Source organism: Manis pentadactyla, chromosome 12, assembly GCF_030020395.1.
Source record: "Manis pentadactyla isolate mManPen7 chromosome 12, mManPen7.hap1, whole genome shotgun sequence".
Lineage (NCBI taxonomy): Eukaryota > Metazoa > Chordata > Mammalia > Pholidota > Manidae > Manis > Manis pentadactyla.
This window is the reverse complement of record NC_080030.1, coordinates 6,553,810-6,577,960: the sequence shown is the minus strand read 5'-3', so window position 1 is coordinate 6,577,960 and position 24,151 is coordinate 6,553,810. Positions and strand designations below refer to the sequence as shown.

The 24,151-nt window shown below is 51.0% G+C and overlaps 1 protein-coding gene across 1 annotated transcript in view; it reads left to right on the top strand.

Annotated features, from left to right (window-relative positions):
* ARHGEF18 (Rho/Rac guanine nucleotide exchange factor 18) overlaps positions 1-24,151 on the top strand; it is a 63,856-nt gene that overhangs the window by 13,643 nt on the left and 26,062 nt on the right. Inside the window, exons 8-10 of the mRNA XM_036879352.2 lie at positions 330-407; positions 1,341-1,443; positions 1,579-1,720. Of these exons, the coding sequence (XP_036735247.2) occupies positions 330-407; positions 1,341-1,443; positions 1,579-1,720 (323 nt within the window). The remainder of the gene's footprint in view (positions 1-329; positions 408-1,340; positions 1,444-1,578; positions 1,721-24,151) is intronic.

Below are 24,151 nucleotides of genomic sequence, written 5' to 3'. Positions count from 1 at the left end.
AGCTGGGGAGGAGCAAGCTGCCTCTAGCCTTTGGGGTACCTTTGTACACTTGAGAAAAGATGCCTCTTTCCCAAGATACTACCTACCTACCATCTGCTAGAAGACCTTCCTGACGTTGATTTTGTTTGCCCGAAACTCATTACTGCCCTCTGCTGGAAAACCAGCTCCAATAACCACATCTCGGAGCCCACGTGTGCAGGGTGGGGGCGCGGCTCTCAGTTGCAGCACCTGGTGCACACCTGTCCTCAGAAGCCTGGGGGAGAAAGACAGGAGACGGAGCAGCTGGGGGGGACTGCTGACCCAGGTGTCTGTCCCTTCTGCTCCTTCAGGGCCCGACAGAGGGCTCGCTTGTCGGTCAGCCCTGGAGGAGGCCACTCAAACCTCACCTGGTTTGAGTTTCTGTCAGAGTAAGTACACAGAGATGCCACAGACGGGCACTTGGGGGGCAGGGGTGGCACTGGATTGGCACAAGCATTCACTGGTGGCCCTCTGTGCCAGGCCCCGAGCTCCAGGCAGGAGCTGGGGCCCCCACCGTCTAGCTGGAACAATCAGGCCAATGGTGGAAGTGATGGCAAGGGAGGGAGCCTCCTCCTGTACCCTGGGAGGGCAGAGGAAGGCTTCCTGGAGGAGGTGACAGCTCGAGCTGGGTTCCAATGGGAGAGTAGGAGTTTGCCAATACACAGAGATGGGAGAAGAAAAAAGGTGCCTTCGGCAGGTAATTGCAAGGCCTAGAAAATGGCATCAGGGCAGAACTGGGAGGAGGGAAAGTGAGGGAAGTCAGCAGAAGCCAGGGAGACTGGAGGTGTGGAATCGGCCTCCGGCGAATAGATTCTGCAGGGGCTGGGTTGGTTTGCAGCTGACTTAATAAGTATTTATTAAAAGTGGATGTGCCAGTAATCCACGAGAGGCGTGCCTGTGATCCGGGCTGGAACGTTGCAGGGGAAGAGAACAGCTGGCTTTGAGAGATGTCCCTCCGGAAGAATGGGCACAGTCTGTAGACTGGGTGCACACAGGGGGCGACGTGAGTCAGAGGAAGGGGCGGACACGGGCAGAGCAAAGATGGCCATCCAGGGGCCATGTTGAAACCGTGTGGCATTGCCCTCTGCAAACCCAGTCCCTGAGGTTCCTAAAACTTTGCAAACATCTGTGAATGTCTGTTGAGTGATAAGTGAGTGAGAGAAGGAGGGAGAGAGTCAGGAGCCACTGAAGGGGTGAAATAGGATAAGGAGGCCCCAGGGAGATGGATTCCAGGTGGATTCCAGGAAGGACCTGCAGAACTGGCTCCGAATGGCCCTCAGGGCCCACCGCCCCTCCTCATCCATCTCCCCCCACCGCCTTAGGAGCGAAGACAGTGCCGCCAAGATCGAGAAGAGAAACAAGAGCACGAGGGTGAAGCGAAGACTGAGCTCCCTCCGCAGTCGAGTCACCAGGCAGAAGGAGAAGGTCAGGGGGCCAGGCTGGGGGGCACTCCCCCCCCGCCTTCTCCAGGTTGTCAGGGTGCCCCTGGCCCTAGAGCCTTGATTCAAAGCGGGTCTGGATGCACAGGGCATTCTAAGGCCTCCTTCTGTCCTCCCCCAGGGGAAGTGCCCAGTGCTTCTAAAGGACCAGGCTCAGGATGCCCGAGAGAGGAAGGAATGTATCAACGGGCACCAGCTGGCTCAGGGGACCCTCTTCGGCCACTCCAGCTGCCCACTGTGTGGCCAGCCCTTTCTGAACCCTGGTAAGTCCGGTGGCCCAGCCCACCCTCCTGGATGGCGGCTGCTTCCCTTTACTCCCTCTAACTTGTTCGCATAACCTCCTTCGCTCTTGGCATCCTCATCCCGTTTCATCCTTGCCAAGTGTAGGTGACCGCAGAAACCTGGGGAGCACCAGGTCCCTAAAGGCAGGGACCGTTTGCTCACACCTCACCCTCTGCCAGGCAGCACCCTACCTCCCAGGGCTCTCCGGGGAATGACGGGAAGAGTCTCTGCTCAGGAAAGAGTCCTGAGTTCAAGAGGCTTTCGAGGGAGATGGTTCCAGTCATCTCCTGGGATTTAAAAGTTTGCCTTTTTGCAAACGAGCTCTGCCTGCCCCGCTTTGGAGGAAATGGGGAGCCAGGCACCGGCAAATGCCTGCTAGAAAAGGTTGTGTGTGCAGTATGTAGCAAGAATTCAAACGGTACAGTGTGGCAAGAAGGATTCAGGAAAGATTCTGGGATTAATTCCAATGTGTGGATTTGTCCCCCCACTGCCGAGTCATTCTCAGACACCAGCTGGGTGTCCAAGGCAACTCAGTTCCGATGCTGTCTACCCAGAGATAGTGTCAGGCTGCCACAGGTTAAGGGCTGGAATGCGGCACTGCATTTGGCATGATACCTGAACCCAGAGGCTACAACTCTCCCAGAACTCCAAGCACCAGAATCACTCCTCCTGGCACTCCAGAGGAGTGGGGGATCCCTTTCCTTCCCTAAACTTTTAATTTTAGATTTACAGACAAGTGCAGAGAGCAGACAGGGTCCCCTTACACCTGTCAGTTAGGTTCCCGTCATGTTAGCACCTTACATGAGCGCAGAATATCCGTCACAACTCAGGAACCAACACTGGTATAATATTATTAACCAAACTCCAGATTTTATTGCTTTCCCCAGTTTTTTTTTTTTTTCATTTCTTTCTCTTTCAGGCTCCAACTCAGGATACTGCATTATCTCTGATCATCCCCCACTCTTTGCTCTGTGAGAGTTTCTCAGTTTGTCCTCATTGTTCATGACCTTGACCATCACGTGTTGTCTATGGTGTCCCCCAATCTTAGTTTGTCTGATGTTTTCTTAGTTAGACAAGCACTGTGGGTTTTAGGAACCTTCTTGACTCAGCCCCGCAGGAGGGCAGTGCTATTGGATGTGGCATCCCTGAGGATGTTAACCTTATCACCTGGTTAAGGTAACATCTGCCAGGTTCCTAGTTGTTTCTTTCCCTACTTGATTCATTGGGTCAGGATGGTGAGAATCAAGCTTTACTTCCTGGACACACTTGATTTTCAGAACAACCCTTAAAGACCAAGAACACCAAGATTTGAGTCTGTGTAAAAGAAATGATGTGGGTAGCATTTAGCATCTGGTATGTTTGAGCAATGGTAGTTTCGTTGAGGCAAAGCTAGCATCTAAACAACAAACCCTAATGCTGGGCTTTGACCACAGCCCCTACCCATGCCTGAGGAGGCCCGTGGGGCCACAGTGGCTGTGTCTCACTCCCAACAGGCTGAGAGCAGGCGTCTCCCTGTATAACTTGCTGAAATTCAACCTACCATCAGAGGTATTCAAAGCCAGATGGTACTTTCTGTCCCCTAGAGGAAACAGTCCGACAGTAAATAGAACAGGGAATGAGTCACGCTTCAGGTAATTATGAAAGGTGGGTCTCCCAGTTAACTAGCTGAGATATTGTCCCAGGAACCAGCCCCGCTGACAGAATGCCATTCCTGACAGAATCCTGTTCCTGGACTTGACCTTTGGGGCCCTTCATGATCTGACCCCGCCTACCCCTCCACCTTTCTCTCCCACTACTTCGCCACCCAGGCTCGCTGGCCCAAGCACTTCACCTGAGCCTTGCTCATCCAGCACTGTTTCTGGAATTCCCTTGGCCACCTGACCCTTACTCAGCCTTTAGGACAAAGCGCAGGTCCACCTCCCCAGGAAGCCTGGAGCAGGCAATATCAGTGCCAGTCTCTTAGGCTAGTTGCCGTCAGCCAAGAGCCATTTTGCCTCACAAGGGACACTTGGCAATGTCTGGAGACAATTTTAGTCCTACTACTGGCATCTATGGATAGAGACCAGAGAATCTGTTTAACATCCTTGGATGCACAGGACAGCCCCATACAAGCCGCAAGACTGAGAAATGCAATAGGCTCAAGCTCCCTGTGTCTCCTTAGCCCATGATAAGGCCTCAAGAAATGCAGAATGGTTTGATGGATAAAAGAAAGGCAAGATACACCTTTCCCTCTTGCCAGGCTCTTTGAAATAGTTGGTTTCTGCATTTGGGAGGGAACTGTGTCAACCCAAAGGTTTCTATAACCAGGGATCGCACCGCTCTTCCTGCTTAAAATCTTCAGTGGCTCCCAATTGCTTTTACAATAAAGTCCAAAAGTCAGAGCAGTTCAGAGAGGAACATGCACTGATCCATTGAGACCTCCAAAATACCTGTGCCAGAGCTTTTGACCTCCGTTGGGTAGGGTTTCAGGTGGAGCATGCCCTTGCACTTCTGGAAACTTGGGTTCCCTGGATGTGTTCCTTCTCTTGACCAGAAAACTGAAAGCAGGTCACCTGGGGACTCAGCCACCCAGTTTCTGAACTGAGGGCTCTCCACCACAGGTTGTGGGCATTTGAAGTGAGTTTGGTTTGGGGAGATCTTAGCCTGGCTGACCAGTTTGAACCTTAGATGAGAGATGCTTGACTTCCTCCTGGTTACTGTCCAACTGCCCCACCTGTGGGGGACCTAGATTGGACAAGCAGCCTCAGGGCTAGGATGTCTGATGGCACCTGAAGGCATGCTGGCACTAGGGGAGGCATCTGGCATGTCTACAGGTGTCTATGAACACCTGTGTGGGGGTGTCTGGCATGTGTTTCAGACTCTGAATACCTGTTTGGGGACATCTGATAACATATGTGTTGGGGGCATCTAGTAGGTTTGGAGGGAATATCTGAATGTTCCCATGTGGGGCCTCTGGGTATCTGAAGGCCTATTTGGGGGTATCTGATGACTCCTAGTTCAAGGCATCTGGTACTTTGGAGGTATTTGACATGTTTTTCAGATTCTGAATAGTTCTGGGGTATCGAAAAGACCTAGGTGGGGTGTCTGAACTGAAAGCTGGTTTTAAGTATCCGATGGCCCCTGCCTGGGTGTCTGGTATGTGTTTGGGGCATCTGGTGGTACCTATATTGGGTGTCTAGGATCACCTGAGAGGTATGTGACTCATTTTCCCCAGAATTGTAGTCTAGCTTCCTGTAATCTCTGCTGCCTTCTTTGGCAGGTGACAGACCTGTTCTCTCCATCTCCTGTACCCTCCCCTCTCAGACCTACGGACCCAGGATTTGCCCCCAGGCGCCGACAGACCCCTCCCCTTCAGGCACCCCTGACTTCCCCCAAGAGTCTCCCAACCTCGCTATCCTTCCCCCTAGGAGCCCCGCCAGGCCCGTTAATCACCCAGGACCCCGTTGTCCCCCAAACTCCTCCCAACCCTGTTGCTCTCCCCTTAGGATCCTCCCTAGGCGCCCCGAGCCCTGCTGATCGTCCAGTCCCCTGTTGGACCCTAAGACTCCCCCAAGCCAGCTGATCTTCCCTTAGGACACACCCAAGGTGCTCCCAGCCCCGCAGGCCCGCCCTTACCCTCATCGAGGGTACCCTTCCCTCTCACGCCCGGCGCCCCAACACTGCAGCGCGAACGACCCCCGCCCACCCTTCTGGGCACGGCCTCTGCTGCACAGTCCGGAGTTCCCAGGCCCCGCCGGCCCGCGCGGCCCCGCCCACTTCCGGGCCACACGCTCTGTCCCGCCCTGAGGGCGGGGCCGCGCCTGCGCAGCTCGCCCGTGCGGCTGCCCGCTTCCGGCTCCGCGCTGCGGGCGGCTGCCGATCCAAAGGGGCCGGCCCGCGGCGGCGGTGGTGCCGGCGGCAAGCGGCCTGCAGGGCACCTGGCAGAGGTGAGCGCGGCGGGGCGGGCCCGAGGGGAACGCGGCTCGCGAGGGAGGCCGTGGGCCCCGGGAAGGCGCCGTCGGGCCCTGGGGGCGGCCTCGGGCGCAAAACCCCCGGGGCTGCGGTGGCCTCGGACCGGGCGCCCTGTACCCCTCGGAGCTGGCGGTTGGGTCGTGGCGCTGAGGCTGCCCCGTCAGTGTAAGTGGGCGCCGTGTGGCCACTGCGGAGGTGCAGGCGGTGCCCGCCGGCCACATACAAGCCTCAGACCTTGGGCGGTGCAACCTCTCCCGCGGTTCGGGAGGAAAAGGTCACCGGGCTGCAGGTTCAGGAGCAACCGGGCAGGACCAGGGATGTAGTATTAACCCTAACCATGACTGGCACAGGCCTCCGTGGAGAAGTTGCTCCCAGGAGCGGACGTCCTCCGGACCCGTGAACGTGTGGGTCACAAACTCATACGAAGTGTGTGTACTTTGGGGGTGTTCCTTGCGCCTCTCCAGTTTCTTGTGGAGGAATTTAACTTAAATGGTGCGGTGGAGCTTTCATTGCAGGCAGCAATGCGAGGCCCTTGGTCTTTGCCCGGTTGACTGTAGCTGTCTTCCCCGCTCTGTACCTGTTGCTCTATTGAAATCGAAGCCCGTAGAAGAGATGCCTGGCCCAGAGGGGCAAAAGTTTACGAAGTTTTACTACGGAGGTGAACACAATTTCCCCGGCTTTGCTTCCTTGGGAGAGCGTGGAACTCCAGCCTGGAGCGTTCTTGTCTTCCTGTTTTCTAGGGAGTTGAGGACAGCTTGAACAACCTCACGGCCAAGGGCGATTTGGGGATGATTTTGCAGGCGGCTGGGTGAATGATTAATCCTAGAGCTGTATGAAATGTCAGGAGCGCAGGCGTGAGTGTCAGAGCAGACCTGGGTTCTGGTCCCAGTTCCTTTAGCTATGGAACCCGGCTAAGCCTCAGTCTCCAGATCTTTGAAACGGGAGTAAGGATTGTTTGGGGATTCAATGATATAATATGTGCAACTTGAATAGCAGCGTGCCTGGCGTCTAGCGAGTGCTCAAAAAGCCAAATATATCTATGCATATTCGTATGCTGCCTGCCCCCCATCCTGTATTTTGAGGTTGACATTCCAAGTAATAAAGAATCTGGAAAATTGGAGCATTTCTGCTGTTGTTAGGACTAGAAAGGAGGATATGCTTTCTCAGTAATTTGTTGTTTTGAGAAAAAAAGTGCTAAAGCATATAAGTATACGGCCAGAAGGCAAAGTAAATTTATTACTTGTAAAAGTAATTTGTTTTGGTTTTGTATAGCTTATTTCATCTTAAATGGCGTAAGTTAGAGAAACAGAAAAGTGATACTTTGCTTTCACTTTTTTTCTTACTTTTGTCTTGAGAATGCCTGCGCTTTGAAAGCTGAAGTGGCACATACAGTGTTTCTGGCATAAGCCGTGGTATAATTTCCATTCTTGGCACACAGCGGCAGTCAGGGCTGGCCGCAGGGCCGCAGCCCATGTCACCAGTCCCTGAGACCAGGGCTGTGGTCACCAGCTGTACCTCCCTGGGTGTTTACCTACCACATGTTTAGCATATTTCTGATCCCTGTGTGAAGGTCTCCTTCATTCTTCCACGTCGTCCTGGGTCCTGTTTCCATTTTTTTCAAACTCTATCTCCGACTTCTGAGACATTTCCATCTCAGCCCTCTTGAATAAGTGAAAGCTCAGAGACCTTTATTAAGTCCAGCCAGTTGTTGTGTCTTTGTTACTTGTTGGTTAAACTTTCCTTTCCCCCCGGAAAAGTGGTGAAGAGCTGCTGTTCTGCAAACCCTCTCTACAGGTGCAAAACAGCTCGGGAGCGGCCGCCTGTGGGAATTGTTGGGAGGAGGAATGTGACTGGTGGGGGAGGGGACAGGCCGATTAAAACGGTCGCCTCAGTGAAAGGACCCCTGCAGCTCTGCAGATTTTGTTGTTAAAATTCCCCCTTTGGGTGTAAACTAAATTGCCTCTCTGCTTTTGTCCTTAAGATTCTTAGTTTGAACTGAGTATAAAGTTTCAGCCGGTTATGTTCCAAGTAGCAAATACGCACACTGATTTATGTCTCATCTTGAAAAAAAAAATAATTCTGAAGGTTTAATTAAGGTTAAGGTTATACATTGAACACGTCGTGCGTGATTACATTTCATACTTATGTCACTTTGCTTTTTTTTAATATAGCAACTTTATTGAGCTATAATTCAGGTACCACAAAATTTCCCCATTGAAAGTGTACCCTTCAGTGGATTTTTAGTACGTTCATGTTCAGGTCATGCAACTGTCACCACTATCTAATGCCTGAACATTTGAACAGCTGGTCATTCTTAAGGGTGGGTTGCAGGAGGTAAGAAGGGCAGAGAAAGAGATGGTCTCAGCCAGTGCATTGCAGTGTGAGATGGAGAGAAGGAAGGACCACATCAAATTACTCGGCTGGACTCTAGCATGATCCTGCATGCAAGGACAGTTATGCCCCGTTTGTGGACCCCTCTGGTGGGCTGAAATGCATTTGCAGAGCAAAACTGAATTTAAAAAGAATAATAAATGGCGAACTCACCCCCAGCGGGGATTTCGTGTACTCACATCGCCCCCTCACAAGACCGGAATGGCTAGTGACTGACCAGACACAATGTAGAACAAAATACTGAGCATCCCTGGGCATCCGAAGCAATAAGGGACTCGGCTATGTTCTCCTAATACCGGGGTATGATGAATAGCAAGTCCTTGTGACCATTTACAGTGTCCACTGTGGGGCTCCTAATCAAAGAATTTAAAGAGAAGAGAAGATGGAAAAACTGAGGCCCTCATCCATGACCGTGGGGCAGCCAGTGTGCAAAACAATCTGACAGTTCCTCAGAAGGTTAAACCTGGAATTATCACATGACCCAGTAATCTGCACTCCTAGATATATGCCTAAGGGAAAAGAATACATAGGTTTACACAAAAACTAGTGCACAGGTGTTCATAGGAGCATGATTCATATGGGATTCATAATGGCCAAAACATGGAGACAACTCTTATGTTCATCAGCTTTTATGAACAGGAAAAAATTACAGGGTCTCCCACACGATGGAATATTATTCAGCAATAAAAAGGGGTGATGTTCTGATACATGTTACAACATGGATGAGCCCCAAAAGCATGCTCAGTGAGAGAAGCCAGTCCTCAAAAGGCCACATACTATCTGATCCTGTTTATGTGAAATTGCCAGAATAGGCAAATCCACAGAGACAAAAAGTAGATGAGCAGTTGCCTGGGGCTGGGGAAGGGGGAATGGGGAGTGACAGCTAGGGGTGCAGGGTTTCCATGCAGAGACGAGAATGTTCTAAAATTGATTGTGGTGGTTGCTGCACAACTCTAAATACACTGAAGGCCATCGAATTGTACAGTTCAAGTGGGTGATTGTATAGTATGTGAATCCATCTCGGTAAAGCTGGTAAATAAGAGACAGGCACAGAAAGAGAACTAGAAGCACAGTGGACATGGTTATGGGCTGGGGCAGAATGTAAGAAGTGATTTGAGGCTGGGGAGCTAGAAGGCCAAGGGGTAAAGATAAGCGAATCCTAAAGAAAAAGAGAACAGCTCACCAGCATAAATGGCACTGGCTAGATTATTGACACTAATAGATTCTCATTCTCCTCAAGTGCCAAGTCCTCTGTGCCATCCATTGTGACAGCCGGAGGCAGAGATGCGGTGCCAGAATTTCCCCTTGGATTATATGGCCCAGGCACCGTCCCTAGAGCCCCTTCTCTCCTGAGGGCTGGTGGTTGGGCTGAGCCTCAACAGCCTGTGGCAGAGGGGGAACAGCGTGTGCAAAGGCTCAGAGTCAGGACCCGTGTGCTGCTGATCAGGAGCCACTGCAACAGGCATTTCCTGTGGGGTGTTCCCGTGGAGGATTCTGCAGTTATTTCCATCAGTGGGTGGAGGATGGCTTGGAAAGGTTGGAGGCTGGAGATAGGGAGGCCCTTTGGAGAATGACTTGGGCCTAAATAAGGACAGTATAGACGGAGAAAAGAGGACAGACTCCACATCTATTCAGAGGTAGGTGTGTCGGGGCTTAGTTGACAGTGTGGTAGAGAGTGTGACGTGGGTGACAGGGTAGGTGGGCTCAAGGCCATCAGCTAGTAGAACTCTTCTCGCACTGCATGGGCTAGTAGATGCGGAGGGTGTGACCAGCCCTGACCCCACTCGAGTTTCTTTTGCAGCCGAGAGGGGGAAGCTGTGCTCCCTGCCCTTGGATCAAGGGTCCCTTGTTCCTACCTCCACCTGTTCCCCATGGTCTTTCAAGGTTCAAGAATAGTGGAAAGCAGCCCTTGGTAAACCATCCATTGGGGATTGAGTGGGGGCAGGGCAGGCAGCCAGCAGTCACTGCCTCCAAAGGTTGGGGGCAGAGGGAGGAAGGAGAGAGGCAGAGAACCAGACAGCTAGTGATGCCAGATCCATCAGAGGCGAAAACAAAATCAGTCTGACACGGAGAGCAGTGATCTGGTTAACACGCTTCTGCAACCAGACGCCGAAGCCTCGGGAATCTGACTCTGTAAGCCCAGTGGTCTCCGCGCGCTTGCAGTTCGTGGGCTTCTCTGTCATTCCCAGCAGGCATCAGCCACCCTTGTCTGGCCCAGAGCATGTTGTGTGTGGAGAGGCATGGCTCCGGAGACCGGAGGGACGTCCACCTCTCCCCTCTGTCCTGTAACTTACAGGCAGCCTGTACCACCACCTGGATCTTGTGAAAACAGAACCAGTGCGGCAGGAGGAATAATGGCCCCTCAGGGATGCCCACACCCTAATGCCCAAGAAGTGCAGGTTAGTGACCGAAGGGACTTCGCAGGTGTGATTAAGGATCTGTAGGTGGGAGGATGATCCTGGATTACCCAGGGGTCCTGCGTCATCACAGGTCCTTGTGAGAGGGAGGCCAGAGAGAGGGTCTGGGTCCGAGAAGGAGGTGGGCAGTGGAAGCAGGGCTCGGAGGGAGGGCTTAGAAGACGCCACTGTGCCGGCTTGGGAGGCGGAGGAAGGGGCCGGGAGCCAAGGCATGCAGGCGGCCCCCAGAGTGCGGTGGCAGCCTTGCCAGCCCAGGTCAGACTCCTGACCTCCAGAACTGTAAGCGGATACGTTTGCGCTGTGTCCAGCCACCTTTGATGGTGCTTCTTCCAGCAGCCGTAGGATCCTGCACCCACCCGCTCTTCATCTCCACTGCTTGAAAGGTCAACCTTCCTATTCGCCTTAGGAGCAACCCTCCCCCACCGCCCCTTCCTGCACCTCCTTTTGCCAGTGGAAGCTTCTAACTCTCTTTACTCCAGATTCCACCTGCGTCCAGCAGCTCACTGCCATTCCCCCTTCTTCACACACTCACACACCCCCAGGCACACGCACACATGAGCTCGGGAACTGAAGGGTGGTAGCAGGGAGCTCAGGTGTGCTTTTGTGGTATGGAGATGCTGTCTAAACTCCCTGATCCCCAGTTTCCTGTCAGTAAAATGAGAAGCATAAACTCCTTATTTCCTAGGGTTGTTTTTGCTTGTGGAGGGCTCAGTCATTTGGGTGTGTCCGTACATTCAGCAGATTACCACCCAGCTTGCTGTGTACCAGGTACTAGGGTAGCGACAGTGAATACAACTTAGCTCTTTTTTCTTATTTTAAAAATATAACTTCATTAATGAAGTGGGGGAAAAATATGTATGTGTATATATATCTATAACTGCAACCACTGTGGTCTGCTCCAGAAACTGGAGAATAAGTCATGTCTGGTAAATTAGTGCTTTTTAAGAATATGTCAGTAGCCCCAATTGTTTTATTATCAGGAAGCTAAATTAAACCTTTCCTTTTGCTGGTTCTCCCTCTTCTAGAATGTTCCAAAAGCAACAATCAAAGGGGAAGCCCCTCCAGATTCCTGGCTTCCTGAGAACTCGGGGGTCAGCCATTCATCGGCTGCTTTTGTACATTGGGATATTATAATTCACATACTGTAACATTCATCCTATTAAAGTGTATGTATGATTCAGTGGTTTTTAACATATTCACAGAGTTGTGTAACCATCACCACTGTCTAATTAGAGAACATTCTCCCCACCCCAAAAGGAAATCACGCACCCATTACCATTCACTCCCCGTTTCCCCCTTCCCAAGCCTCTGGCAACCATGAATCTCCTTCCTGTCTGTAGATTTGCCTGTTCTGGACGTTTCATGGAAGTGGACTCCTATAATACAAACTGGGTGCCTAACAGAGCAAAAATTTATTCTCGACAGTTCTGGAGGCTGGAAGTCTGAAATCAAGGTGTCTGAGGGCTGTGCTCCCTCAGAAGGCACTAGGGGAGGGTCCTTCCTCGACTCTCCCAGCTTCTAGACGGTGGCCTAGGCTTGTGATTCCTTGGCCTGTGGCTGTGTCACTCCAGTCCCTGCCTCCACGTTCACCTGGCCTTCGCAGGTGTCTGCCTGCATCTGTGTGTGTCTTTGTCCAAATCTCCTTGTCCTCTCTTGTAAAGACAGCAGTCATTGGGTCTAGGGCCCATCCTAAAGCCATGGTATTCTCATCTCGAGAGCCTTAACTCAGTTACATCTGCGAAGACCCTGTTTCCAAAGAAGGCCACATTCTAAGGTTCTGGGGGGACAAGAATTTTAGGGGAATCCCATTCAACTCACTACAGGATCTTCTATTTCTGGTGACTCGCAAGTGAAAACAAGCTTACAAGTTATTAATAATTATTCCTTAGATCCTTTATAACACCTAGTCATCTTCAGATATTTAAAGTTAAAATAAGTGTTGAATTAAGGCTGACTCTCGGGAACCCAGTGAGCTGGGGGAGAAAAGGTGTGCTCTTAGGGAGAACTAGTGTCTTGCTTGAAAAGCTTCTAAATCTGTGCTGTCTGTGAATATCATTTGCTGTAAAGTACTCATAGGTGCCTGATACTACAGGGTGCCAAGTGTTTGGCTGTTTGTCCATGCTTTCTATAGTCTGTTCCTTCCGCGGGCATTCAGATAACACCTTCTGCAAATACAAGTCCTGTCAGTGTAGAGTGGGAAAAACATGTTCCTTCTGCCTAGCCCTGCACCTAGCTTACGTAAGGACATGAAATGGTTTTCTTCCTGACCTTGAGACATGAGCTATATTAAAATATATTCAAGCTCACACCATTGTAGGATTAATGGGGCTACTAATGAAGGTCTTTGCAAGGTTCTGGAATTTTCCCACTAAGGGAGCTGGTTGCTGACTTACATTAATAGTTATAATGGGCATTCTTAGGATTGAGGGGAGCTTGAGATGCTCAGAAACCAGCCGCGTCCCTATTTGTCACCAGCCTAGCCAGTTCCGGGGCTCTGGAATTCAGTAATGACTTCACACGGTTAATCCACTTCCCTGCTTCCTTTATTCCATTCCCTTCCGTGTGTCAGGGATAAAAATTGGGAGTTTCTCGGGCCTGGTGACCCCTGCTGGGTGCATTTTGATTGGTGGGGAATGGCCCTCCCTTCCAGAACCAGCCAATTGGACGAGGATCTGCAGACTTTTTCTGCAGTGAGTGGATAGTAAATACTTAAGACTCTGCAACCTGTCACAGCTCTTCTAACCCCACCTAGCAACAAGTGGGTGTGGCTACATTCCAATAAAACTTTATTGACAAAAACAGGTGGCTTGCCTGAGGGCTGTAGTTTGCCGACCCCTGCAAAGACTTGCACTTTCTACCGCTCTGTTTCTGGGACCCTGACTCTGGTTTTGTAAATTTGGTGAGGGACATGGGAGGGGAGCGAGGTGTTGAGTGTGCACTGGGGACTCCCTGTGGAGGCTCCATCTAAGCCTCCAGACCCCAACACCATTTCGGTTGTCTTCTTACTGAAGTGCCCTTGAATAATTTCCCAGGCCACTGAAAGCAGTTCTGGCATTGTCCCGGCGTGTCTCTCTTTCTTGCCTTCCACCTTTAACAGAATGCTTTAATGGAACCTCCTCACAGGGAGACCCACTGGCCTCTGTCAAGTGTTTGATTTCCTCTGCCCTCCTTACAGCCACCTCTGCTCACATTTGCTCTTTATTTCCTACATTAAAGTGTTTTTTTTTGGTATCACTAATCTACAATTACATAAGGAACATTATGTTTACTGGACTCCCCCCATCACCAAGTCCCCCCTACATACCCCATTACAGTCACTGTCCATCAGCGTAGTAAGATGCTGTAGAATCACTGCTTGTCTTTTCTGTGTTGTACAGCCCTCCCTGTGCCCCCCACACGCATTATACATGCAAATCATAATGCCCTCTTTCTTCTCCCTGTTATCCCTCCCTTCCCACCCATCCTCTCCAGTCCCTTTCCCTTTGGTAATTGTTAGTCCATTCTTGGGTTCTGTGAGTCTGCTGCTGTTTTGCTCCTTCAGTTTTTTTCTTTGTTCTTATACTCCACAGATGAGTGAAATCATTTCGTACTTGTCTTTCTCTGCCTGGCTTATTTCACTGAGCATAATAATACCCTCTAGCTCCATCCATGTTGTTGCAAATGGTAGGATTTGTTTTCTTCTTATGGCTGAATAATATTCCATTGTGTATATGTACCACATCTTCTTTAGCCATTCTTCTACTGATGGACACTTAGGTTGCTTCCATTTCTTGGCTGTTGTAAACAGTGCTGCGATAAACATAGGAGTGCATATGTCTTTTTCAAACTGGGCTGCTGCATTCGTAGGGTAAATTCCTAGGAGTAGAATTCTTGGGTCAAATGGTATTTCTATTCTGAGTTTTCTGAGGAACCTCCATACTGCTTTCCACAATGGTTGAACTAATTTACATTCCCACCAGCAGTGTAGGAGGGTTCCCCTTTCTCCACATCCTCACCAACATTTGTTGTTGTTTGTCTTTTGGATGGGGTCAATCCTTACTGGTGTGAGGTGATACCTCATTGTGGTGTTAATTTGCATTTCTCTGATGACTAGTGATGTGGAGCATCTTTTCATGTGTCTGTTGGCCATCTGGATTTCTTTGGAGAACTGTCTGTTCAGCTCCTCTGACCATTTTTTAATTGGATTATTTGCTTTTTGTTTGTTGAGGTGTGTGAGCTCTTTATATATTTTGGATGTCAACCCTTTATCAGATCTGTTGTTTATGAATATATTCTCCCATACTGTAGGATGCCTTTTTGTTCTATTGGTGGTGTTCTTTGCTGTACAGAAGCTCTTCAGCTTTATATAGTCCCACTTGTTCATTTTTGCTTTTGTTTCCCTTGCCCGGGGAGATATGTTCATGAAGAAGTCGCTCATGTTTATGTCCATGAGATTTTTGCCTATGTTTTTTTCTAAGAGTTTTATGGTTTCATGACTTACATTCAGGTCTTTGATCCATTTCGAATTTACTTTTGTGTATGGGGTTTGTTGGGTTTTTTTAATAATAATAATAAGGCCAGCTGGGGTTTTCTGGAAGATTTCAGATTTATAGTAGGTACACATGAATTAATCTTTTCAAAATCATTTGTTTTCATTAAAATGTTTTTCATTTTGATCTCTGTACTGTCAGTGGAATTAACATGAATGTTTAAGACACGGAAGAGGAAAGCAGGCCTGCCCCGCCAGGCCTTGGTGGAGTTTTGTGTGCTGAGAAAGCCTCATGCATGTGGCGTGTACGTTTTCGGGGTCTGAGCCTCATCCCTGACACCAGAAGCAGTGGGAAATCGAGCAGAGGGGAGCAGGTAATGTGCAGGAGCAGCCTGGACAGTACAGGGGCTTCCCTGCCCGATGCTAGTCCATCACCTTCCTTTTCAGAGCTGTGAATAATGCAGCTTCCCTTCAGCAGTCACCTTCCGCTCTCTAGGTCACACCTCTGTCCTCCTTCCTGAACTGACTTAGATTTGCTCCCTGTCAACCCCACGTCTGAAGGCCATTTCCTGGTCTTCATGATGTCATCCTGAGGAGAAGTCTTACTAGATCTCTTGGTAAAAAGTTCCGGGGACACCTCTGCCTGGCCCGTGGGTGGTGGTTAAACTTGTTCATCAGAATGACTCAAAACACCGAATGGGGTGGGTTTTGTTCCCATTTTTCCATTAACTATCCTTGTTACTTGTGAAGGGCGCTTGGGCACCAAAAGGCAAAGATAGGCAGAGGCCTGGAGGGTCCCTGTATGTGGGAACCAGTCTCGCAGTGAAGCCACTGAGGCCTGTCACGCAGGGTGGCTCCCAGTGGAGAAAGCAGAAAATCCTTACGTGCCGTTTTGTGCTTGTCTTCTGTCATGGGCAATGTCTGGTTTGTGGGAAGACTAAATCCATGATGGCCAAGGAGTAGCCACCCAGAAGTTCAAGTCGGCAGCATTAGTTGCACCTTAAAAAAAATTTTGTTTGACCGTTTTTCAAAGTACAGCCCAGTGGCATTAAGTACATTCACATCATTGTGCAGCCATCTTCACCCTCCATCTCCAGAACTTTCCATCTCCCCAAACTGAAACTATCCCCATGAAATACTCACTCCCCATCCCCTCACCCCACCATCTGCTTTCTCTGTCTATGGATGCAGCTCCTCTAGGGACCTCCCAGGGGTGGGATCAGACAGGGTCTGTCCTCTGTGTCTGGTTTATTTCACTGAGCACCGTGTCCTCAGGGTTCATGCACATGGTAGCAGGTGTCAGAATTTGTATCCTTTTCGAGGCTGAATCATATTCCAGTGTATGGAGGGGCCACATCTTGTTTACCCAGTCATCTGCTGATGGACACTTGGGTCGCTTCCACCTTTTGGCCGCTGTGAATAATGCTGCTGCCAACACCAGTGTGCACGTATGTCTTTGAGTCCCTGCTTTCAGTCCTTTCGTGTATATATCCGGAAGTGGAATTGCTAGATCATATGATAATTCCACTTGACTTTTTGAGGGACTGCCAAACTTTTCCACAGCAGCTGCACCATTTTACATCCCCACCAGGTGAATATGAGGGTTCCAGTTTCTCTGCATCCCCACCAACACTTGTTATTCTCCATTTTTTAAAAACTACCCCATTCTACTGGGTGTGAAGTAGCATCTCATTGTGGTTTTGATTTGCATTTCCCTAATGATCCATCACTTTGAGCGTCTTTTCACATGTTTGCTGACCATTTCTATATCTTCTTTGGACAAATGGCTATTCCAGTCCTTTGCCCATTTTTGAATCAGACGATTTCTTTAGTTGAATCTTAAGAGTTCTGTGCACTAGTTGCAGGTGACACTGTAGGGTCTTGCAAGAACTTAAAAGCAAGTCTTGGATACCCACAACCTTTGACATCCCAAGGCGTGCCACCGGAAGGCTGGCATCTGGGAAGTGTGGTTCCAGACCTGGGTTCCATCCTCTGTCCCGCCAGGTCATTTACCATGTGGTTTAAGAAGATGAGGATGTAGAAAGTTTGCTCCATCAAAGCTGTAGGTGATGACCACAGGGGTGGCCTTTGCCCCAGTGTCATAGTCAGGACCCCAAAATCTCAGCAACTGAAGCATCAGCTGAAGCCAACCAAGTGAACTTGAGTGAATAGATGTTTGGTTTCCCGGGCCTGCCTCGAAATCAGCATTTCCCAGCCTTCATCCTGTGGTCATTTGGAACCAGCCAATTCGCTGCACTCGGGGAGCATCCTGTGTCGCAGGAAGTTGAGCAGTGGCCCCAGTGACGACCCACACAATACCAGGAGCAGCCCACCCCCACCCTGCCCACAGAGACAAGCAGAAGTATTTCCAGACATGGCCCCATGTCCCTGGGGCTGGGGGGCAGAATCACACCTGGCTGAGAGCCACTGGTCTAAATAAGCATCTGCATAATACAGGGGGGCAGGCGAGGACCAAATGAGAGCCCGAGAGGAGAAAACTCGGGAGTATCAGATGATGGTGACGATGCTAGTTTGAGCCAGTATCTATAATAATAATAATAATAACAGTAATAATGGTAGTTTCATAGTTGTGATAGAGCCTTCCTACCCCCTTTCCCCTCCTCCCCACTCCAAAGATAACAAATGCAATCTGGTACCAGGACCACTTCCAGCAAAGCAGGGACCCCGAAGCCAGCACTTGGCCCTCCCAGGGAATCCCGGACAGCTCTGCAGAGCGACCCTTAGCCCTGGGACCGCCTCCGCACCCAGGCTTCAGGGTTTCGAGAGTACAGCAGCTTATACGTGCTCGGGGTCTCATAGGCAGGGGTTTGAACCTGAGGGGCCTGGCCCCGGCCCATCTCCCTAACCCACGCTAAACGGTCGCTCCCCGAGGGACGTGTTTCTGAGTCAGGTGGGGCCAGGTTGATGTGGAAACATGGAGAGGAGGGAGCCGCGTGATCCTGTGGGTTCAGGGGAGGAATTGGGAGGGAGGAAGGATCTGATGGGTGGTTGGGGTGGAGCAATTGCTCTTTTGAGTCTCCACAAAGACTTAATTCCTGGGGACTTCCCTTCCACTGGGTCCCAGAGAGGCCTCTCCTGGGGGCTTCCTGGCGCACCTTCCCCTCCCTCTGCGGGGCAGCTGTGTTCGTCTCCCACCCACATTGTCCTCGCCCCCCAGGGGCGCCCTCAGCCCCTTGTCTGCAGCCTGTGGAGCCCCATCCCCTGTGAAGGGAGCTCCTGGTCCCCAGCCTGTCTGGGAGCATGTGTTTGTTCTGAACTGATTTGTGAACTGTTTTCCACTATTATGTTTGTGGATAACAGCCTATCGTAAGCTGTAACTGCCCGCACAGTGCAGGGGTCAGCTGGGGGGAGCTAAGCCCCAGTTCCCCTGCTTCCCAGTGTTTTGGAGTTTCCTGTATTCTGGTGTTAAGGCAGCTTTATGGTCCCACCTGCGGTCAGGACAATGTCAGTTTGAATTAGATGCTTGGTGTTAAGGGCAGGCCTGAGGATGCTAACAGTTGACCCCCTTGCTCTGCTCCTGAACCCTTTAAATTATTTCCTCATTTAATCCTCCCAAGAACCCTACGAGGTGGATGCCATTTACTGTTTTGCACAGATGGCTGAACAATCTCAGGGGGACTTAAGTAATTGGCCAATGTCACAGAGGTTGTGGTAGCAGGTGACAGTCAAAAGATTCAAACCCCTTTTCTGCCTGTCTCCAAAACCTGTTTCGGAAGAGAATAATCACATACCAAAATGTCCCTAATTCTGCAGCCCCACCCTTGGGGGAAGACTGAAGTTACCCATCTTATATAGCCAGGCCATGGGGAAACTGACAGTGCTCACTGGGGTTGGCAATCAAATATTGTTGCCACCCACTTTGAGCTTTTCTTCAAACTCATTTGGAAATAATTTTAGATTTACAGAAGAGTTTTTAAAAAAAAAGATTGTACAAGTAGGTCCTGTAGTTCTGCCTTCCCCCTTTCCTTATTTTCTCGTAACAACCTCCTACTCATCCTTCAAGACCCAAGGCAGATGACCTCATGACTTCCCCTAATGTTCCTCCTAATACTAATTTTCTTTACTTTTAAATGAAAGTCATACAACCATTGTAGGAAATTTGGAAACCAGAAAAATGAGAGAAGACACCCATGATCCCATGGAGCTACGATTAGCTGTCATTTTGTTGTATCACCTTCCGGGTTTTCTTTCTTTATACCTATTTTCCTGCAAGGTTGTACTCACTGGTGTAGTCCTTTGGAAAAACGACTTGGTGCTGCATATCTGAAATCAGAAAGCATTTCTGACCTTTGCCTCCATAATTCTGTCTCATTGAGCCTCATGTCTGAAACTGGAATGCATCAAATGTATGGCAACAGGGAAACGATGAAAGCGATATTTACAAAGGCCACAACACAAAAAATGTGACACATCTGTCTTTTCATCACGATTATAACTATAAACGTGCACACATGCAAATAAAGATCAGGGCCCAGAGATGTTTGTAAATGATGGTATGAATATTGGGTTAATTTTCATCTTAATTCTTCCCATTTTTACATTTTAAGTTCACTCTTACGCTGTTAATTAAGAGGGAATTCAGGTAACAGTGACGTAGGTGGCATTCTTTCAGGCACCCTTATCAGTGTTTCATAAGGACCGTTTCTTATCAGCCAGGAATCCTCGGTGCTGGAGTCTACCACAGTTTGTACTTTAGGACCATAATCCTCAGCTGGCTGGATTCATGCCCAAGAATCTTTGTTCTTTTTATTTCCCCCCAACCAGATGGCTCGCCCAGCACAGTTTGCCTTAGTGCCTTTTTTTTTTTAATTGAAGTATAGTTGTTAAACAATATTATAGTGCTTTCAATTATGCAGCATAGTGATTCAGCCTTATCTTTATTAAACAAGAATAATTTAGGGGAACATCGTCTCAGTTTTAGACATTAATGTAAAGAAATGCCTTATTTATTAATGGAATGAGTAAGCTGGCCATTCCCCCATCCAAAAACAAAAATCTGTGAGGTTAAGGTTTATTAAGAAAAATAAGAATTCACACCTTCCGGCAAAGCCAAATCTGTTCTGTGGAGGGTATTGTTTTTTTGTTTTTTAAGTGGAAAGGTGGCAGGTTGCCTTTAAAATAAAATAGCCAAGAACAGGCTTGGAACCAATGCCTGCAGGCCTCGCCTTTGGGTGGACCCCCCCCACCCACTTCCTTCCCAGCAGGGACCAGGTCTGTGTACCACGCCAGGAGCAATGCTGGCATCCAGAGGTGAGTAACACCTGACCCTTGCCCTCGAAGTCTAGGTCTGGTGAGGCAGGAGGTGGTGTGATAAAAGCTGTGGCCAGCGTGTGCATAGGGGTAAGGCAGGTGCAGGGGAGGGCCTAGACCATGGCGGGGAGGAGCAGGGGAGCTTGCCAGGTAAAGGGGCCTCTGGGCCAAGGTGCCTCGGGGCTCTGGGACTCCCCGGTGCTGTGTGTCAGTGTGGCTGGGGGACAGAGTACAAATGGGGGTGAGAGATGAGGTCTGGGAAGGGCCCATCCAACCAGGCCAGGGAGTGAGGACGTACAGCAAAGCCGTGGGGACACTAATCAGGTGTGCAGCAGGTAGGGGCAGATGGGAGTGGACAGGCAGCCACCCGTGAACGTCGCCACTTGGCCTAAATGACCAGGGAACAGCCCCAAGGCCCATTAAGTAGGCAGAGGCTGGGCACGGGACCAGTTGGACCTGGGTTGCGGGAGGAGGCAGTGTTCAGCAGGTGCCCCCCTGGAGGCATGCCACCAGCACAGAGGGACGGTCCCATGCTGGAGGGGCTGTGCTGAGAATGGGGCGGGGATTCCGTGCTGTAGAGGGGAGGGCACCTCTCCTGGGCAGTCTGAGTCCAGTCCAAGTTTCCAAGTTACCTAGTCGGGGATGGATGTGTGCCCCCAGCGCACCATAGCGCCCAGCGGGAACCTGTGTAATGGGTACCAAAGGACCGGAGATTTGGGCTCCCCACCCGACTTGCCAATGCACCCCAGCATGCTCACCAGCAGCGAATGTAGGACTTGACCGCACAGGCACCGGCCTGCTCTCAGGCAGCACCAGAGATGGTCTGTGCTGTGGCCTGGAAGGGTGGGCTGGGGAACATGGGCAGGGCACCCACCTACCGATAAGAATTTATCACAAGCAAGCACCAGTGCTGATGAGCTGTGTCACTCAGACGTCCCTCACAGCTCTATTTATACTGCGTGAAATGTGAGGCGCACCCCAGGAATATGTATTTAATAAGCAGTTTTGCAGCCAGTGCAAAGATTTTTATACGGAAGGAAGTGTAAAAGACCTCTGAAGTGTATTTTCCAGCATGGCGAATGTCCATGGCATGACTGGGGCAGAAAGGCCAGACGCAGACTGTGCAGTGAGCGGGAGCTCGTCCACGTGAAAGCTGGAACCGCATGGAACGGTCACTTTGTAGATCAGAAATGGCTGCTTATCGGCAACGGTTCGACCTCACTGACATTAAATTGAATGGAGCAGCGGTTCGTCCCGGCTGTGAAGTCCCGGGCGGCTGCCGTCCAGTTCTTACTTAAAACTAGAAACTCCTCATCGGCATCGGCGCCCCCTCGCCGCCGCCCCCCAGGAGAGCCTGCCTCCACGCCCACCCATGGGCCAGCCCTTCACGAGGACGGATTCCTGCCGTCCGGGCTTCCTTTCTCCTGAGCACCAGCCCCTTTCTCCCTCTGAGACACAGCTGGGGTCGCCTGCTTGTTCTGTCCGCCATCTGGGCACCCTGGGCTTGGCCCGAGTTTGGCCCTTGTGGGGTCCCCGGCCCACCTGCACCGCACCTCTGTGGTGCTCGTCAGAACATGGCTTCCCAGATGCTGCTCCCATCCAGTGTCACGGTGAAGCACCCACTCACTGAACGTGGCCCGGGCCTGGGAGAGACCTCAGGGCAGGCCTGGGCAGCCAGCAGCCTGGCCCTCCCGACCCTCAGCCTCACGCTGGTATTGACGTGACCTGAGATGGCCCAGCCCTGCGGGCACCACACCCATGGCTTACTGAGCCTACCAGCAGGCACCCCACACCCCCCTTAGCTCTTTCGCCTGTGCCGCTGCAGGTGGGGGCCCCCACCGCACCCGTCTTTGCTGACTCTCTTGCTATTTCCTTCACCGTAGCCTGTCAGAATAGCTTTGTGTTAACTCCTCGCCATCCCTCTATCCAGGCAGCTCTAGGAGTCCACGCCGTCGTGGATCCGCTAGGGGAGCCAGCCACCCGTGCTCTCGTTTCAGGCAAAACCGAGGACAGAGTCTTGTCATTCCATAGAGACTCTCTTTCTACTCGAGCTCCGTTCCCCACTGAGCTCGGTTTGAATGGCCAGTGAGTTTGAATGGCCAGTCACCCAGCCTGTGCTCATCTGGTCCTTTCTTCTCCCTTTACAACAAGGGTCTCGTGAGGGAGTCAGCCAGCACCTTGCTGATACCCCAGGGGTCTGTATCTGTGCTACCTCCCCACTGTGCCCAGAGCCACCCGGGACTGGCCACCTGTTAGCTGTAATGGCTGTAAACACCTTCTGTCTGTTATGTTAAAAAAAAAAAAAAGTTCAAGATCAAGGTGGCAGCAAATTAGGTTTCTGGTGATGGCCCTGTCATGCATGGGAGAGGAGAGAGGGAGAGGCCCCCAGCTCCCTGCTGCCTCCCCCGAGGACACTAAGCCCGTCAGATCAGGGCCCTGCCCTGAGGAGACCCCGTCTCCCCATGAAGCCACACTGAGGGTCAGGGCGGAATAAGCCCGACCCAGACGGACAGGTACTCTGTGACTGCAGCGACGGGGGAGCCCACGGAGACGGGACGTGGGAAGGTAGCCGCTGGGGGGAGGGGAGGGGCGGTTCTGTTTAATGGGGGCAGAGTTCTTGTTGGGGAAGATGACGGAGTTTTGGGGTGTAGGCAGATAGTGGTGATGGTTACACAGCATAGGGAATGTATTTAATGCCACTGGATTGTACACTTACGAGTGGTCAACATGATAAATATTACGTACGTTTTCCCACAATAAAAAAAGAAAGAAAAAAAGGGGGACTCAATGATACTCAGTTCCCCTGGTCCCAGGAGAGGCCCCCTGCTCAGCAAAGAGCCCCATTATGAGAGTCCAAGTAGACCCGGGTATTCCTTGGCCACGGGTGTCCCGTGCTGGCAGGAGGGACAGAAGGGGGTACCTGAGCCTCAAAGTCCTGGCCCGGCCACCAAGCTCCCCGTCAGAGGCGCTGTTCCAAACCCCCGCCCGGGTGGCAAGCCTGCCAGACTGAGCCCAGGGCCAGCTGGTAGCTCTGTGGGTCATGGACCTTTCCTTGATCTCCACGCATTTGCCCATTTCTGATGTACCTGGTGGCCACTGGTGAGGCTGCTGAACAAAATCCCCAGGTTTTCACCCAGGAGCAGGTTCTGCCTTTGCCAGCTCTCAACAGAGCAGCCCTACATCCTGTTGGATCGCCCCGTTTTTCTTCTCGAATTTTCTCATCGCTTTTTATCACCGCCATGCTCTTGTCTGTCTCCCCAGATGAACGTGATCTGCCATGAGCTCCCCAGGCAGTTCCCGTTTGCACGGGGACGCCTCTCTGAATGTTTTTGAAGCCTGCATTCTTATGGAGAACTATTGCCAGACCTCGGCCATCCGAATTGCTTTTTGTGTGTCTGGCACCTTCTCCAGTAACCCTGCCCAAGGCCCTGCCCTGCGTCTTCCCTCTGAGAGGGGAAGGGAAAGTGGGAAGAGGAGGACACTCGCTCATTGCCGCAGTCTGTGGTGGCCTGTCACAGCAGCCGAGCTGAGACGTTGTGCTGGGGCGCTCCGGGGCTCTGGCGGCCGTGACGATGTTTTTGTTCATTACAGACTTCTTCTGAAATCATCAGAGACTCAGTACATTGCAGCGGTGGTGCAGAAAGGTCACATGTACCCTCCGCCCCTTGTTCACGTCTTAGGTCACTGTAGGATGTAGGCAGTTGGCATGAGGACAGTGTGTGTGCCTGGGTCTACGCGGTTTTATCTCACGGGCAGATTCCCACAACGACCACTGCCACCGAGACCCAGGACTAGTCTGTCACCACCATGATCACCCTTGAACTTCCCCTTCACAGCCATACTCCCTCCCCTGCCCCCATCATTGCCAGCCCCAGCACCCACTAACCTGTTCTCCGTCTGTCTAGTTCTGTCAT